The sequence below is a fragment of the Oncorhynchus tshawytscha genome, linkage group LG05 (genome assembly GCF_018296145.1).
Source record: "Oncorhynchus tshawytscha isolate Ot180627B linkage group LG05, Otsh_v2.0, whole genome shotgun sequence".
NCBI lineage: Eukaryota > Metazoa > Chordata > Actinopteri > Salmoniformes > Salmonidae > Oncorhynchus > Oncorhynchus tshawytscha.
The window spans coordinates 75009698-75028603 of record NC_056433.1 but is presented as its reverse complement, the minus strand read 5'-3'; the positions used below and the strand labels follow the sequence as shown (position 1 = coordinate 75028603).

Genomic DNA, 18906 nt, shown 5'->3' with positions numbered 1-18906 from the left:
ATTCGGTGTCCTGTGTGAATCTAAGTGTGCGTTCTCTAATTCTCTCTTTCTCTCTCTCTCTCGGAGGACCTGAGCCCTAGGACCATGCCCCAGGACTACCTGACATGATGACTCCTTGCTGTCCCCAGTCCACCTGACCGTGCTGCTGCTCCAGTTTCAACTAGGACCTGAGCCCTAGGACCATGCCCCAGGACTACCTGACATGATGACTCCTTGCTGTCCCCAGTCCACCTGACCGTGCTGCTGCTCCAGTTTCAACTGTTCTGCCTTATTATTATACGACCATGCTGGTCATTTATGAACATTTGAACATCTTGGCCATGTTCTGTTATAATCTCCACCCGGCACAGCCAGAAGAGGACTGGCCACCCCACATAGCCTGGTTCCTCTCTAGGTTTCTTCCTAGGTTTTGGCCTTTCTAGGGAGTTTTTCCTAGCCACCGTGCTTCTACACCTGCATTGATGGCTGTTTGGGGTTTTAGGCTGGGTTTCTGTACAGCACTTTGAGATATCAGCTGATGTACGAAGGGCTATATAAATAAATTTGATTTGATTTGATTTTGATTTACAGTCTCATTCTGAACGTTGCATAATCCGTGAATCTGCACAAACCCGAGTCCCACCCATGAGTTGATTATTTATTTACTAACAAGCTAAAATGATATTAGATACACATACACAAACCTACCGTCTAGGCTATTGATTAGAACTTAGTACGATGAACCAGTCCCTAGCGGGCCAACACAATATGACACGTTACACAAAATGAGGATTTCAAAAGAGAGAGAAAGAGAGAGAGTACACGAGAGAAAAATACACTTGGGTGCATTTGTCAGCTATGATTATTTTAACCCTAACCTTGCCCCGAACTGCCGGTCTCATGGGTCAGAATATAATGATGTAATTACATGTTAAAGGTCTCCAATGGGGGTCTCTGCGTGGACAGTTTCGGCTTCTCTGATGACGCACTTCTCTGGTTACAGGGTATGTAACTCTCTGGTTGTCCTCATCATGTCAGTGTCCTTTGTCTTAGTGGTCTGTGTCCTCGCCCTTGTTCTGAAAGGGGTATTTTGAGAACAGCCAGCCCTGTAGCTCAGGGCTCACAGTGTAGGAATGAAAGCAGTGTAGACACACGATTCGATGGAGAGTGGTGACCGGATTCAATTTATACAACTATCTCAGATCCAATTTAGACAACTAACTTCACATTTCACCTGACCCGAGGAGGCCAGTAACCTGACCCGAGGAGGCCGGTAACCTGACCCGAGGAGGCCAGTCATGACATAATACACATTAATGTCAATCAATTTTATGATAAATCTTACATATTGTACCTTAACAGAACATGTTCTTCATTGTAAACACATGATGGTTAATGCACAAACACAAAGCTTCAAATGAGATCTTAAGAGAATCGGTCTAATCAATCTATTATAGCACGATCAATTTAATTTGGTTAGCTATGATCTCATTCTAACCTTTCAGCTATTTAAAAAACAAAGAATGGTAGATAAGCTCATTTATTCCCTCTACTTCATATGTTTTTTTAGTGTTAATCAAAAACACAGGAAGCTTTGCTATGATTCAGTGCAATGAGCTGGAGCTACATTTGTTCATCGACATGTTTTAAGCATGATTAATAACTCTCCTTGATTTAATTGAACACATTGTCACACTAGCAATCAGACAAGCCACCATTGTTACTGTGGTGACTGATATGACTATAGCAGTAATGTTCACACCACTGCCTGATGTATCAGGCGCATCAGTTGGAGAAGGAACAGGAGCTTTGGGAACAATCTTGGTCACTTGAATAATGTTGGATGTTTCAGATTTCAGGAAAGATTTGTCTTCTGCTTTTGCTGCAAAGAACAGAGTGGTGCCATTTTTGATGATTGAGAAGAGAGTAAATGAGAGCTTTTCTGGGGAGCCTGCCTTCTTTGGTGAGAGGTCGTATGTGACAAGATGAGCGGTACTGAAGTTGGATCTGAGTAGGCCCGAATCTTCACTAAAACGAATCTCATAGGCCGTTGCTGAAAAATAAAAATGGCAAGTAAATAAATGTAAATATACACCAAGACAGCACAGTGATTATCTGATTGTTAGCATTTTGTACCCGTAATACGAAATTTAACGATTGGTGAAATACTGTACATGTCAGTGTTGCAGTGTTCTTTTTTTTCATATTTTGTGAATATTAGGATTACATCTAAGCAAAAAAGTCTGGAAATATATCCACAACTTGTTGTTGAGATGCTCATTATTTATAAATGTTTGTACCTGTGCCTTGGTCCATGTCTTCCCCAGGTGCAGTCCAGGTGAGCAGCACTTTGTCCTCCTCTATCTCTGCATTCAGGTCTGTGATTTTGTTAGGGGGGAAATTTGGAGGGGGGACACCAGGTGGGAGAAGGACTGAGAAGCTCTCTCCTATGACTGTCCTGGTGAAGCTGCCCACATCAGCCTGCAGGTCATCCTCACTGACTGGGGGCTTTGGGGGATTCATCACCACTTGTCCTGGGAAGAGAGTCATCAAACATATGAATGCATACATATTCTTACAATCCCAACTACCAAATCATACCCTTGATCATTATAAGGCTAGTTGTTGAGAATAGGTATGGGTACTGATCCATCAAATTAAATATGTTTTGGTATATACATAATATGGTATCACAATTTGTATTTTATTTGATCTTTATTTCACTAGGCAAGTCAGTTAAGAACAAATTCTTATTTACAAAGACAGCCTAGGAACAGTGGGTTAACTGCCTTGTTCGGGAGCAGAACGACAGAGTTTTACCTTGTCAGCTCAGGGATTCAATCTAGCAACCTTTCAGTTACTGGCCCAACACTCCAACCACAAGGCGACCTGCCGCCAGTTCATGAATGAAGAACACATAGTTTCAAATGGAATGTACTGTACCATTAACCACATATCCAGGTATGTAAAGTGCTCCACTGTGTCTCCTGAGGGAGAATCTGGCCATGCCATCATTGTTATGTACTTTCACTTTCAAGCTGTATTTTCCTGTTGTTAGTTCAGTGAAGTAACTGGAATAGATGCCATCATTTCTGAAAGCATCAGCACCTGAAAAAATAGGATTTCATCTTAAAACTTAAATAAATAATTGTTTTTGTAACACCCTACTCCATTTTGGTTCTAAATCACCATGTATTGTGGCTCTACATCACCTGCTCCATTATCCAGCAGTTGTAGCTGATATTCGTCCCCAGAATCAGACTTCAGTGTGGCCATCACATCTGCCAGAATCACTGGAACACCTTTCTGGTTGACCTCTGCATACACCAACATGGGTTTGCTGCCGTTGCTGGACTGTTGGCTCATGTGGGTTTTGACCATGACCGGTGGTATAGCGTCACTGACAGCACGACTTGTCACAGTCATTGACATAGATTGGGCAGTTGACTCTTTATTTAGCAGGCTGTATTTCCACTTTCCAGTCTACAATTTTAAATAATATCATCACCATTCAATCTAGTGAAATTGTAGTAATGCATTATATGGTCCACATTGAACAACTGAAATGTCTAAATTAGTAACTTGTAGTAATTGGAAAAATAATACACACAACTATAATAAATATAAATATAACTTTTGAATCTAGCTGAACACATAAAATAAACACAACCAAACAGACCTCAGCAGTTCCTTCAATATCGAGCGTTAAAGTCTTAGCAGGAGCATCATGTTTGAAATGTGATGTGTCATAGGTCCGTGTAAAGGGGCTTAAAACAAGGATGTCAGGTGGACTTCTTTCATAGATAACTAAAAAGCTTGTCTTGTTTCCAATTGTCCTGTCAATGGATACAGATCCATTAAACCAACCAATCATATTCAATCCAGTGCTCTCAAGCTGTTGGAAAAACAGACAGATTATGTTCAAATATCTGTAAACACTTATAGTATATTATGTTTCTCATAATTCCCTGCAACTTCATCACACCTGGATTGTCTGCTTGGTCAGATTTCCATCAGATGTTGTGTGTGAAGCAAAAATATCCACAAGGTCATTGGAATCCACACCATCAGCAGCATTGTGATATTTACCACCTACAGCAGGAAGGATGATATTTAGGTAAAACATTTTAACAAGTAAAAAGGAATTTCAGATATAATTTAGAATGCATACTTAGGAAAGATACTGCTCTCTGTGTTACCTGATATGTCTGACAATTCTTTTACATCTATGTTTGCATTTGGCCCAAGAGTTATTGTGTGCACAGTTGCACCACTTTCATTAACCCTTTTTTGACAGTTGATACTTGATTCCCCATCAGTTAGTAATATGATTGCATCTCCTATTGCACCATCTCCATCTCCCCCAAGTACCTAATAGAAGCATCATTGAGTTATTGAAATTATATATTAATGTCATTTTAATGGGTTTCTTTCTAAATGTACTATATATGTGTATTCATGTGTCAAACGGTTTTGTCCAGATTGTTGCAGCACTATGTACCAGTATTATTTTAAGTGATCATTTAAAGCCATTTGCAATGTATTATATGAACGGTGCCAAATAAATATAGATTGGTATTGTATTTACCTCCAGACCTTTCTTAACACCTGCACAAATGTCTGTGCCTCCACCAGCTGATAGTGGCAGTCTGCCTACAAGCTTATCTCTCGACGCTTCACCATCAATTAAAGTCAATGGTTCACGAATTGTAGCCGTAGCTGTAAATTGTACAATGCCAATATAAGCTTGGTCTTCAACAATCTTCTGTATAAAGAGTGTTGCCGCTTGTTTCAGGTTCAACATTCTAGAACCCTTTATAGGAAAAATATATTAGCAACCATCAGTACAGTTAGACAAAACACACACACACGTGCCCAGCCACAAACACCAATAATACCAGGAATTTGTGTTACCGTTGTCAGATCTTGAATTGTTTTTATAAAATATGGTTTGATTTGAAAAATCAGTCCTTAAAAACTTACTGCAGCCATGCTTCCTGAAACATCAAGGACAAGACAGACAACCCTTTGCCGGCACTGCACCACAGTGAATGTGGGTAGTATACTTGGTGGTGTTGGCACAACTGCCACACTGGCATCTACAGAAAGTGAAGTGATAACTTCCTCTACACCTATGTTACCACACAGTCTGTTCTGGATGTTTGGAGCCTCAGTGTTGTGAGTTTCTTTTGTACAGAACTCTTTTACCTGTGCACACAACACAAACGTTTCTGTCATTAGTTTAAACATATCTTCATTGCAGTTAAAAATGGTACGTTGAGCATTACAACTACATAACACATTGGGTAGATATCAAGGTAGTTGAAAGGCTGTGTAGACTTGTACTCACAGCACTAAGGCCTTGATTGTACATGATAGATGCAGAGGTTGTCTGTTGCTTGTCAGGGTAGAATACACAGTCTTCGGTGTATAACCCAGTAACAGGGTCAGTGGTGCAGTCCCTTTGGTCACGTTTGTGGATGTACTTTCCTGTAATGTTTATGGTACATCTGAAAAATGTGAAATGAACATGAACAATAAATTGATTGTACAGTTAGGGTTGACTCCAAGTCTCAATCATTTAGGAAAAATCACTATTTATTTGTTGGTAGATGCATGTCATAGTGGAAACTGAATTAAATGTTCATAAATAGACAATGGGCTATAAAAATCAAGACAGTGACTAATCAATGTGCCTTGGATTACGTTGATTTGATGAAGTCAACACGTTTTTAGAAATGTTTGCACATTTATTGAAAATGACATACAGACATATCTCATTTACATAAGTATTCACACCCCTGAGTCAATACATGTTAGAATCACCTTTGACAAGGATTACAGATGTGAGTCTCGAAGAGCTTTGCACACCTGGATTGTACAATATTTGCACATTATTATTTTTTTAATTCTTCAAGCTCTGTCAAATTGCTTGTTGATCATTGCTAGACAGTCATTTTCATGTATGGCCATAGAATTTCAAACCTATTTAAGTCAAAACTGTAACTTGGGCACTCAGGAACATTCAATGTTGTCTTGGTAAGCAACTCCAGTGTATATTTGACCTTTTGTTTTAGGTTATTATCCTGCTGAAAGGTGAATTTATCTCCCAGTGTCTGTTGGAAAGCCGACTGAAGCAGGTTTTCTAGTAGGATTTTGCCTGTGCTTAGCTCTATTCCGTTTCATTGTATCCTAACAAATACTCCATTGCCGATGACAAGCAAACACATAGCATGATGCAGCCACCACCATGCTTGAAAATATGAATAGTGGTACTCGGTGATTTGTTGTGTATGATTTGCCCTAATCATAACACTTTGTATTCAGGACATAAAGTTAATTTCTTTACCACATTTTTTATTTACTGGGTAAAACACCAATGTTTCGGCATCACTGCACCTTCTTCAGGCCAACAGTTTACTCGCTGTTAGATCAGCACATCTACTAACTTGTTTTGGTGTGCGCCAGCTCATGCTTTTCACTGGACATAACAGACAATGAAAATGGGCAGGTACAGTTTAACTGGGACCTTTGCCATGTTCCGCAAACAATACGGAATCTATTGAAAATGTGTTTGATTTAAATGTTTTTTTCAAAGGCAACTTTTTAAACTCCTTGTTTTAGGGACAAATTATGACACTTAAAGGTGGATTCCACCCCTTTTCAACCCATATTCATTATCTCCAGCACCATACACGTTTCTACATATAAATAGAGCATTTCTATGTTTGTGCTGAAAAAGATAAGGTCCTAAAAAAGTGCAATTTGATGATGCTATCAAAAGTAAAACCAGTTATTTTACTACTCCCCGCATCACAGTGTATCTCATAGTCTTTGGAATTAAATGTTTTTTTCACTACAGAATGTAGAAATGCTCCATGTTGGAATTCCCCTTTAATGGATACAATATGAATATGGAATTGTATAAATCAGAGCAGAGTAGCTCACAGATCACACCTGTACATAGCCCATCTATAAATAGCCCAAACAATTACCTCATCCCCTACTGTATTTATTTATTTTGCTCCCTTGCACCCCAGTATTTCTACTTTGCACAATCACCTACTGCAAATCTACAATTCCAGTGTTTTTAATTGCTATATTGTATTTACTTCGCCACCATGGCCTTTTTATTGCCGTTACCTCCCTTATCTCACCTCATTTCCTCACATTGTATATAGACTTGTTTATGTGCTGTATTATTGACTGTATGTTTGTTTTACTCCATGTAAAAAAATAAAAAAATAACTTGACATTTCTATTCCTAACTATAATGTTTTCCGCCAAGATAGAACTGCCAAAGGGGGCGGTGTTGCAATCTACTGCAGAGATAGTCTGCAGAGTTCTGTATTACTATCTAAGTCTGTACCCAAACAATTTGAGCTTCTACTTCTAAAAATTCACCTTTCCAGAAACAAGTCTCTCACTGTTGCCGCTTGCTATAGACCCCCCTCAGCCCCCAGCTGTGCCCTCAATACCATATGTGAATTGATTTCCCCCCCATCTATCTTCTGAGCTCGTGCTACTAGGTGACCTAAACTGGGACATGCTTAACACCCCAGCCATCCTACAAACTAAGCTTGATGCCCTCAATCTCACACAAATGATCAATGAACCTACCAGGTTCAACCTCAAATCAGTAAACACGGGCACCCTCATAGATGTCATCCTAACTAACTCGCCCTCCAAATACACCTCTGCTGTTTTCAATCAAGATCTCAGCGATCACTGCCTCATTGACTGCATCCGTAATGGGTCTGTGACCAAACGACCACCCCTCATCACTGTCAAACGCTCCCTAAAACACTTCTGCGAGCAGGCCTTTCTAATCGACCTGGCCGGGGTATCCTGAAATGACATTGACCGCATCCCGTCAGTAGATGATGCCTGGCTATTCTTTAAAAGTGCCTTCCTCACCATCTTAAATAAGCATGCCCCTCTCAAAAAATTTAGAACTAGGAATAGATATAGTCCTTGGTTCACTCCAGACCTGTCTGCCCTTGACTAGCACAAAAACATCCTGTGGTGTTCTGCATTAGCATCGAATAGCCCCCGTGATATGCAACTTTTCAGGGAAGTTAGGAACAAATATACACAGGCAGTTAGAAAAGTTAAGGCAAGCTTTTTCAAACAGAAATTTGCATCCTGTAGTACAAACTCAAAAAAGTTCTGGGACACTGTAAAGTCCATGGAGAATAAGAGCACCTCATCCCAGCTGCCCACTGCTCTGAGGCTAGGAAACACTGTCACCACCGATAAATCCACTATAATTGAGAATTTCAATAAGCATTTCTCTACGGCTGGCCATGCTTTCCACTTGGCTACCTCTACCCCGGTCACCTGCCCAGCACCCTCCACAGCAACCTGCCAAAGCCCCCACCATTTCTCCTTTACCCAAATCCAGATAGCTGATGTTCTGAAAGAGCTGCAAAATCTGGACCCCTACAAATCAGCCGGGCCAGACAATCTGGACCCTCTCTTTCTAAAAATATCTGCCGAAATTGTTGCAAACCCTATTACTAGCCTGTTCAACTTCTCTTTCGTATCGTCTGAGATTCCCAAAGATTGGAAAGCTGCCACGGTCATCCCCCTCTTCAAAGGGGGTGACACTCTAGACCCAAACTGCTACAGACCAATATCTATCCTACCCTGTCTTTCTAAGGTCTTCGAAAGCCAAGTTAACAAACAGATTACTGACCATTTCGAATCCCACCATACCTTCTCCGCTATGCAATCTGGTTTCAGAGCTGGTCATGGGTGCACCCCAGCCACGCTCAAGGTCCTAAACGATATCATAACCGGCATCAATAAGAGACATTACTGTGCAGCCGTATTCATCGACCTGGCCAAGGCTTTCGACTCTGTCAATCACAACATTCTTCTTGGCAGACTCGACAGCCTTGGTTTCTCAAATGATTGGCTCGCCTGGTTTACCAACTACTTCTCTGATAGAGTTCAGTGTGTCAAATCGGAGGGACTGTTGTCCGGTCCTCTGACTGTCTCTATGGCTGTGCCACAGGGCTCAATTCTCGGGCCGACTCTCTTTTCTGTATACATCAATGATGTTGCCCTTGCTGCTGGTGATTCTCTGATCCACCTCTACGCAGACGCCACCATTCTGTATACTTCTGGCCCCTCCTTGGACACTGTGTTAACTAACCTCCAGACGAGCTTCAATGCCATACAACTCTCTTTCCATGGCCTCCAACTGCTCTTAAACGCAAATAAAACTAAATGCATGCTATTCAATCGATCACTGCCCGCACCTGCCCGCCTGTCCAGCATCACTACTCTGGACGGCTCTGATTTAGAATACGTGGACAACTACAAATACCTGAGTGTCTGGTTAGACTGTAAACTCTCCTTCCAGACTCACATTAAGCATCTCCAATACAAAATTAAATCTAGAATCGGCTTCCTATATTGCAACAAAGCACCCTTCACTCATGCTGCCAAACATACCCTCGTAAAACTGACCATCCTACCGATCCTCGACTTCGGTGATGTCATCTATAAAATAGCCTCCAACACTCTACTCAACAAACTGGATGCAGTCTATCACAGTGCCATCCGTTTTGTCACCAAAGCCCCATACACTACCCACCATTGCGACCTGTACGCTCTCGTTGGTTGGCCCTCGCTTCATACTCGTCGCCAAATGGCCACTGGCTACAGGTTATCTCCAAGTCTCTGCTAGGTAAAGCCCCACCTTATCTCAGCTCACTGGTCACCATAGCAGCACCCACTCGTAGCACGCGCTCCAGCAGATATATCTCACTGGTCACCCCCAAAGCCAATTCCTCCTTTGGTCATCTTTCCTTCCAGTTCTCTGCTGCCAATGACTGGAACAAATTGAAAAAATCTCTGAAGCTGGAGACTCACATCTCCCTCACTAGCTTTAAGCACCAGCTGTCAGAGCAGCTTACAGATCACCGCACCTGTACATAGCCCATCTGTAAACAGCCTATCTATCTACCTACCTCATCCCCATACTGGTATTTATTTATTTATTTATTTATTTTGCTCCTTTGCACCCCAGTTTCTCTACTTGCACATTCACCTACTGCATATCTACCATTCCAGTGTTTAATTGCTATATTGTAATTACTTCGCCACCATGGCCTATTTATTTCCTTAACTTACCTAATTTGCACTCACTGTATATAGACTGTTTTCTTTTGTTCTACTGTATTATTGACTGTATGTTTTGTTTATTCCATGTGTAACTCTGTGTTGTTGTATGTGTCGAATTGCTACGCTTTATCTTGGCCAGGTCGTAGTTGTAAATGAGAACTTGTTCTCAACTAGCCTACCTAGTTAAATAAAGGTGAAATAAAATAAAATAAATAAAAATGTGTAACTCTGTGTCGTTGTATGTGTCGAACTGCTTTGCTTTATCTTGGCCAGGTCGCAGTTGTAAATGAGAACTTGTTCTCAACTTGCCTACCTGGTTAAACAAAGGTAAAATAAAATAAATGTAAAAATGATAAAGATTACCTTGTTGCCTCGATTATGGAACCTGACAGGTAGAATGGTTTTTCTTCATTATATTCATCAAAAACTCCCCATCTTAGATGTGCCCATTCATGGACAAAAACCTTACCTGGAAGTGAGTTTTAGAAGGAAAATTCAACAAATAGGATTTCTGTATTGGGTCTTACACAGTAACAGGAGATAGAGTTTATGGCAGGTGACTCTAACCTCTGGGTCCATAGTATTTAGAGACATCATCATTCAGCATGAAGTCAGGAGTCAAATGAATGTACCGGCCCTCAGATCCACATTCACCATACTGCAGAGTGTAAGGCTGATCTCCATGTAATTTATTTGGCTCATCAATTATTATATTGGCCTATAACAGAGACAATGCAAAGTAGTAACAAAATAACTAGATTTACCATAATACTTCAAAGTGTTTGTAATTACTAGGAAAAAGCTTATACTTTAGAATTTTGCAAAGATGATACCATGCCTATTTACATTCTGACTACCCGGTCTTATGAGTTATATATTGATGTACAATTTTGTCACATTTTCCCCTTAACTATAACAGCTTAATGTATATCTTCCTTGTTGTATTTTAACAATTACAGTTAAGGTTACTATTATAGTTCCCTGGACATAGCCTTTAGCCGTGGTAAATTGGCCATATACCACAAACCCCCGAAGTGCCTTATTGCTATTATATACTAGTTACAAACGTAATTAGAGCAGTAAAAATACATGTTTTGTCATACCCATGGTATAGGGTCTAATATACCACAGCTGTCAGCCAATCAGCATTCAGGGCTCGAACCACCCAGATTATAACTGGAAATCTACACTACATGGTCAAAAGTATGTGGACGAACCGACTTATTGAAAAGATGGCATCCTATGACGGTGCCACACTGAAAGTCACTGAGCTCTTTGGTAGGGCCATTCTACTGCCAATGTTTGTCTATGGAGATTGCATTTCTGTGTGCTCGATTTTATAGACCTGTCAGCAACGGGTGTGGCTGAAAGAGCTGAATCCACTAATTTGAAGGGCTGTCCACATACTTTTGTAGTGTGTGGTGTGTCTTCCTATCAATTAATGATTTAAATAATTGTAATGATGAGGAATCAAAAACTAATAGAATGTCAGTCAGGATCGTTCTCTATCATTGGTGGTAATGATGACTTCAACATCATTTGCATGTTTTAGATTCTCTCAGTACCTTATCGTAGACCTCCGTCTTTGCTTTGGAGTAATTTCCTTTATTCCAATTAGGTGGCACTAATATTGCGACTTCCTTGAAATATAAATGTTTCTTTGTTGCATTGAGTAGATGTCTGGAGGCTTCTTTAAACATTTCCTGAAGTAACAAATTAAATAAAATTAAACAAAAGCTGTGGTGTCTAATTTAATGTTTTTGTGTACTGTCATTATTAGTAAAACAATCACAGCATGCCTGTCCTATGGTTAGATACAGCATTTGAATTTCAACATCAAAAACAGCAATATCCTGCATTCAACATTACATTCAATAACATTCACACTATCCTGAAATATATATTACCTGTTGAGTGGGGAAAGAATGCTTTTGTCATTAATTTATTACCTCGATTTGTGTGATGAGCACAGGGTCCTCAGGCACCTCAGGGTTAATAGCAATCAGAATGTCAGTGTATCCATTTCCAGTCAGCTTGATCCCAAATGTAGATCCTGACAGGTAAACCAGCAGCAACACAGATGCTGCTTTAGAGGCCATGGTGGTGGACTCAGTGATGTGTGGGAAGGATCTGTGATCTGCCAGTTATATTAGCAGAGATAGCAGAGGGTGGAAATAAACAGAGAATTGCCCCATAATTATGTAAATCAGATGTCATTGAGTCAGATGACATTATTACACCCAGTGTTTTCGAGAAGCCACAAGCGTTGATTCACCTAGAACTGTATTTCAGGGAAGGGTGGTAGTGTTAGGGAAGAAAAAATAATTATATATATATATATATACTGCTCAAAAAATAAAGGGAACACTTAAACAACACAATGTAACTCCAAGTCAATCACACTACTGTGAAATCAATCTGTCCACTTAGGAAGCAACACTGACTGACAATAAATTTCACATGCTGTTGTGCAAATGGAATAGACAACAGGTGGAAATTATCGGCAATTAGCAAGACACCCCCAATAAAGGAGTGGTTCTGCAGGTGGTAACAACAGACCACTTCTCAGTTCCTATGCTTCCTGGCTGATGTTTTGGTCACTTTTGAATGCTGGCGGTGCTTTCACTCTAGTGGTAGCATGAGACAAGTCTACAACCCACACAAGTGGCTCAGGAAGTGCAGCTCATCCAGGATGGCACATCAATGCGAGCTGTGGCAAGAAGGTTTGCTGTGTCTGTCAGCGTAGTGTCCAGAGCATGGAGGCGCTACCAGGAGACAGGCCAGTACATCAGGAGACGTGGAGGAGGCCGTAGGAGGGCAACAACCCAGCAGCAGGACCGCTACCTCCGCCTTTGTGCAAGGAGGAGCAGGAGGAGCACTGCCAAAGCCCTGCAAAATGACCTCGAGCAGACCACAAATGTGCATGTGTCTGCTCAAACGGTCAGAAACAGACTCCATGGTGGTATGAAGGCCCGACGTCCACAGTTGGGGGTTGTGCTTACAGCCCAACACCGTGCAGGACGTTTGGCATTTGCCAGAGAACACCAAGATTGGCAAATTCGCCACTGGCGCCCTGTGCTCTTCAAAGATGAAAGCAGGTTCACACTGAGCACGTGACAGATGTGACAGAGTCTGGAGACGCTGTGGAGAACGTTCTGCTGCCTGCAACATCCTCCAGCATGACCGGTTTGGCGGTGGGTCAGTCATGGTGTGGGGTTGCATTTCTTTGGGGGGGCCGCACAGCCCTCCATGTGCTCGCCAGAGGTAGCCTGACTGCCATTAGGTACCGAGATGAGATCCTCAGACCCCTTGTGAGACCATATGCTGGTGCGGTTGGCCCTGGGTTCCTCCTAATGCAAGACAATGCTAGACCTCATGTGGCTGGAGTGTGTCAGCAGTTCCTGCAAGAGGAAGGCATTGATGCTATGGACTGGCCCACCCGTTCCCCAGACCTGAATCCAATTGAGCACATCTGGGACATCATGTCTCGCTCCATCCACCAACACCACGTTGCACCACAGACTGTCCAGGAGTTGGCGGATGCTTTAGTCCAGGTCTGGGAGGAGATCCCTCAGGAGACCATCCGCCACCTCATCAGGAGCATGCCCAGGCGTTGTAGGGAGGTCATACAGGCACGTGGAGGCCACACACACTACTGAGCCTCATTTTGACTTGTTTTAAGGACATTACATCAAAGTTGGATCAGCCTGTAGTGTGGTTTTCCACTTTAATTTTGAGTGTGACCCCAAATCCAGACCTCCATGGGTTGATAAATTTGATTTCCATTGATCATTTTTGTGTGATTTTGTTGTCAGCACATTCAACTATGTAAAGAAAAAAGTATTCAATAAGAATATTTCATTCATTCAGATCTAGGATGTGTTATTTTAGTCTTCCCTTTATTTTTTTGAGCAGTGTATATATATATATATATATATATATATATATATATATATACACACTACCGTTAAAAGGTTTGGGGTCACTTAGAAAAGCCCTTGTATTTGAAAGAAAAGCAAATTTTTTGTCCATTAAAATAACATCAAATTGATCAGAAATACAGTGTAGACATTGTCAATGTTGTAATGACTATTGTAGCTGCAAACAGCTGATATTTTATGGAATATCTACAAAGGCATACAGTGGCCCATTATCAGCAACCATCATTCCTGTATTCCAATGGCACGTTGTGTTAGCTAAACTAAGTTTAGCATTTTAATAGGCTAATTGATCGTTAGAAAACCCTTTTGCAATTATGTTAGCACAGCTGACAACTGTTGTTCTGTTTAAAGAAGCAATAAAATTGGCCTTCTTTAGACTAGTTCAGTATCTGCAGCATCAGCCTTTATGGGTTCGATTACAGGCTTAAAATGGCCAGAAACAAAGACCTTTCTCCTGAAACTCGTCAGTCTATTTTTGTTCTGAGAAATGAAGGCTATTTTATGCGAGAAATTGCCAATAAACTGAAGATCTCGTACAAAGCTGTGTACTACTCCCTTCACAGAACAGCGCAAACTGGCTCTAAGCAAAATAGAAAGAGGAGTGGGAGGCCCCGGTGCACAACTGAGCAAGAAGACATTAGAGTGTCTAGTTTGAGAAACAGACTCCTCACAAGTCCTCAACTGGCAGCTTCATTAAATAGTACCCGCAAAACACCAGTCTCAACATCAACAGTGAAGAGGCAACTCCGGGATCCTGGCCTTCTAGGCCAAGTTGCAAAGAAAAAGCCATATCCTAGACTGGCCAATAAAAATAAAAGATTAAGATGGGCAAAATAACACAGACACTGGACAGAGGAAGATTGGGAAAAAGTGTCATGGACAGACAAATCTAAGTTTGAGGTGTTCGGATCACAAAGAAGAACATTCGTGAGACGCAGAAAAAAATGAAAAGATGCTAGAGGAGTGCTTGACGCCATCTGTCAAGCATGGTGGAGGCAAAGGGATTGTCTGGGGGTGCTTCGGTGGTGGTAAAGTGGAAGATTTGTAGAGGGTAAAAGAGATATTGAAGAAGGAAGGCTAATCACTCAATTTTGCAACCCCACCCCGTACCCTGTGAACGGCGCACACCTGGCACTCATCATTACGCACACCTGGTAATCATTATGATTCACACCTGAACTCCGTTACCTTCATGATTTCCTCCCCTTTATATGTCACTCTCCCATCTTCTCTCACCAGTTGGTACTGTTCTTGTGTATCAGCCTGTTGGTATCGTGTTCTTAGTTTTGTTGTTTGATTAAAACGTTTCACCTGCACCTGCTTCCGACCCACCACCCCATCATTACAGAATCCAAGTTTCTTTATAATCATAGAATATACTATATTTCTCTGGGAAACCTGAGACAGTCATAGTGATAGTGACAGTAGTCCATATAAAACCATGATTCTTGTAAGTCACAAAGAAGTATGAAATTGCATTCTGTTATGCATTCCCAACACTGCTCTGTATTGGTATCTGACCTCTGTTTATAATCATAGAATCATGATGGAACAATGAAAATGTGTCTCTCTCTGAGCACAGAAGTAGGGATGCTGCATATCACATCAAGTTGATGAGGCAGTTTTAAAGGGAACATCTGGGATTCGAAAAACAACAAGCGGTCAACCAGCTGCTTGTTTTGGTAAACAGCTGAGCGATGGGACTAGAGAAATTTAATCAAATCTCAAATGAATAGACAAAGTTCTGAATAACCATGTTTTGAAGCTCAAGTGTTTTACATTTTTAACAAACAATGAAGTTGAACTAAGCTCATAACTGATAAGTTATATTATTCAAGAATTAATGGATATAGGTCATTAATTGAAAAGTAAAAAAAATGTATGTACCAATCTTGGGCTGCCCCTTTAAAACCTGCTGTTTTCTGTGTAATGGTACCCACAACTTTCAGCTCTACCAGGAAGTTCACTCGTCAAACATTGTTACATTGTTACATGTTATATTGTTCCAGTAAATGTACTTATCTTTTATTATTCTGACATGGTCCATCAGCAAGGAATTTCCCTTTCACCGTAATGATCATTATGTCATTCTAGATGAGACTGAGATTGTTGCTGATGACTGGGATGAATGCAGGATCAGATTTTCAGGAAAAGAACAAGACACCCTCTGTTTGACTGATAACGCCATGTACGTCATAGGCCTATTTGGCTTATATGTTTATGATGGTCATAATGCTTATTTACAGTGTCATAATGCGTATTTTTCTTAGTCCAGGTAAGGGTGTGTTCGTAAATTCAATCTGGAGTGCCAGAGTGCGCTCAGAGTGCGCTCAAGAAATCAGAGCATTGTCAGATTGTCCATTCCTATATTCAGAGCGTTTTGCTTTCAGTGCGTTCAGAGCACACACTGGACGCTCTGGCCAAACTAACGTTGGATAGCTTGCAAGCTACTTCCAGACACAAATGAGAGAACACCTCACTCTGACCATTTTACTCCCCCTAGCAGAGCTGGTTAGGATGTTTTCATGTTATCTAGAGAATTGGTGACTGTAACTGTGCTGCTTGGCAACAATTTAATAACGCTTTTTTTGCCGATGTTTACTGACACCGGCCATATTCAACTGGTGTTGAATATCATTGGGACAGCATACAGGTGATTTCTGTGAGCGCTGGTGTGCCATCCTGAACAAATGCTCTATTGATTTAATGACATTAATTGTTGACCAGTTGAAAAATGATTTTATTGAAATGGTAAACACGATTAAAGACAAACGCACAGCTCTACAAATAGCTGTTAATGATGATGGCATATTCAATGAACTGATGAAAACTAACCAAGCGCTCCAGGACAAGGTGTCTACAGAAATAAAGGAACTTAAAATCAAGAAATTCAACCAAGACATAAAAGACAAGGCTGAGAACAAAGTATACTTCTGGAGAAACCCTGACAAGAGGTCCTGCTCCTCCTCTCCATGACAGACACAGGAGGGATGCCGCTTACTTCTATCCACCCCTGTCTGACCCACGCTCTACAACCAGCGCCTCATCGGCTTCCAGCGGTAGTTTTTTATTCAACCAGAGACTGGGCGGACGGAAGGGTGGAGGTGGCCGCAGCCACGCACATCGACGAGATGCCGCACCCGACGGGGTAAGAAGAAACGACTATCAGAGGCAGAGGAGACCGTTCACACGGTCCTAGAACCCACGGGACTGGGTGACTTTAATTTATCAGGCAAGATATAGAGCCATGCCCATGTCTCTTTGCTTAATAAAGGGTTATTTTGTGCCTACAACCCAGTGCAACGATTTTGATTTAAAGGTAGACATGTTTAAGTTTTTTAGTAACATCCGTTTAAGGGAATACTTTAGCTCCCCTAATCGTTATATTTCTGCTGAACCAGTAGGTTACTCACCTGCACATACTCCGACTCCTTTTAGAAGTAAGAGTTATTTTATGCTTCCAGCCAATCACAATCACTTGATCGAGACATATTGCAGACTCGTTGAAAAAGATGTTGCTCATCTCCTTAAGAACAAACAGGACTCCAAATCTTTCCATAATTTACCCAAGGATGAAAAACAAGCTTTGCTTGATTTACAATCCGATACGTCAGTCCTTATTCGTCCTGCTGATAAGGGTGGGTCGGTTGTTCAGTCCGATACGTCAGTCCTTATTCGTCCTGCTGATAAGGGTGGGTCGGTTGTTCAGTCCGGTACGTCAGTCCTTATTCGTCCTGCTGATAAGGGTGGGTCGGTTGTTCAGTCCGGTACGTCAGTCCTTATTCGTCCTGCTGATAAGGGTGGGTTGGTTGTTCAGTCCGGTACGTCAGTCCTTATTCATCCTGCTGATAAGGGTGGGTTGGTTGTTCAGTCCGATACGTCAGTCCTTATTCGTCCTGCTGATAAGGGTGGGTCGGTTGTTCAGTCTGGTACGTCAGTCCTTATTCGTCCTGCTGATAAGGGTGGGTCGGTTGTTCAGTCCGGTACGTCAGTCCTTATTCGTCCTGCTGATAAGGGTGGGTTGGTTGTTCAGTCCGATACGTCAGTCCTTATTCGTCCTGCTGATAAGGGTGGGTTGGTTGTTCAGTCCGATACGTCAGTCCTTATTCGTCCTGCTGATAAGGGTGGGTCGGTTGTTCAGTCCGGTACGTCAGTCCTTATTCGTCCTGCTGATAAGGGTGGGTCGGTTGGACTCATGGATAGGACAGTTTATGTAAATGAGTGTCATAGACAACTGCTTGACAACACCTTTAACAACAAACTCAGAAGTGACCCCACTTCCCAATTGCAGAACACTGTCTTTACTCTCCTAGATGGGTATTTAATTTCTGGTCAGATCACCAAGAAAGAACATGACTTTTTGGCTATTCAACACCCTAACATTGCCACTTTCTATACTTTGCCGAAATTACACAAGAATATTACAAAACCTCCAGGGTGCCCTATTGTAGTGGGCATTGCTGCAGTAATGGCTCCTCTATCTACTTTTGTTGACTTTTTTATTAGACCACTCGCAGAACAGCTCCCCTCCTTTGTATGTAAAGGACACCAGCAGTATGATCTCTATCATTGAATCTCTTGATCTTCTCCCTGAGAATACCTTTATCTTTAACTTAAAGACCCTTGGTCCCTTCGGTCTCAACGTAGACTTTGATCTGACGCCATTCTTGTGGTTATTGTGACTTTGCCATTGTAATTGTTTGTAAGCTTGTGTAGTCTAAAATGAATCTATGATCGTATGCTATCCATTCGTTTTTTTGTATGCTGTTCTTTGTATGCCATTTTTATATTTGAGAATTAACCAATGATATTAGGCCACACTTGGCCATGATTACAGACACCTGTGTGTCTT

At 41.4% G+C, this 18906-nt stretch overlaps 1 protein-coding gene across 1 annotated transcript; it reads right to left on the bottom strand.

Moving 5' to 3' along the window:
• Positions 1-520: 520 nt before the first annotated feature.
• LOC112233945 (calcium-activated chloride channel regulator 1-like) lies at positions 521-17689 on the bottom strand. Its single transcript, XM_024401861.2, has 15 exons — positions 17468-17689; positions 12063-12250; positions 11679-11816; positions 10681-10831; positions 10477-10582; positions 5330-5489; positions 4963-5187; positions 4568-4792; positions 4179-4350; positions 3965-4071; positions 3659-3874; positions 3192-3462; positions 2923-3087; positions 2280-2513; positions 521-2032 (listed from the first exon to the last, which is right to left on the bottom strand). Exons 2-15 carry the CDS (start codon positions 12210-12212, stop codon positions 1626-1628), a joined length of 2727 nt encoding a protein of 908 aa, XP_024257629.1. The 5' UTR covers positions 12213-12250; positions 17468-17689; the 3' UTR covers positions 521-1625.
• Positions 17690-18906: the final 1217 nt, after the last annotated feature.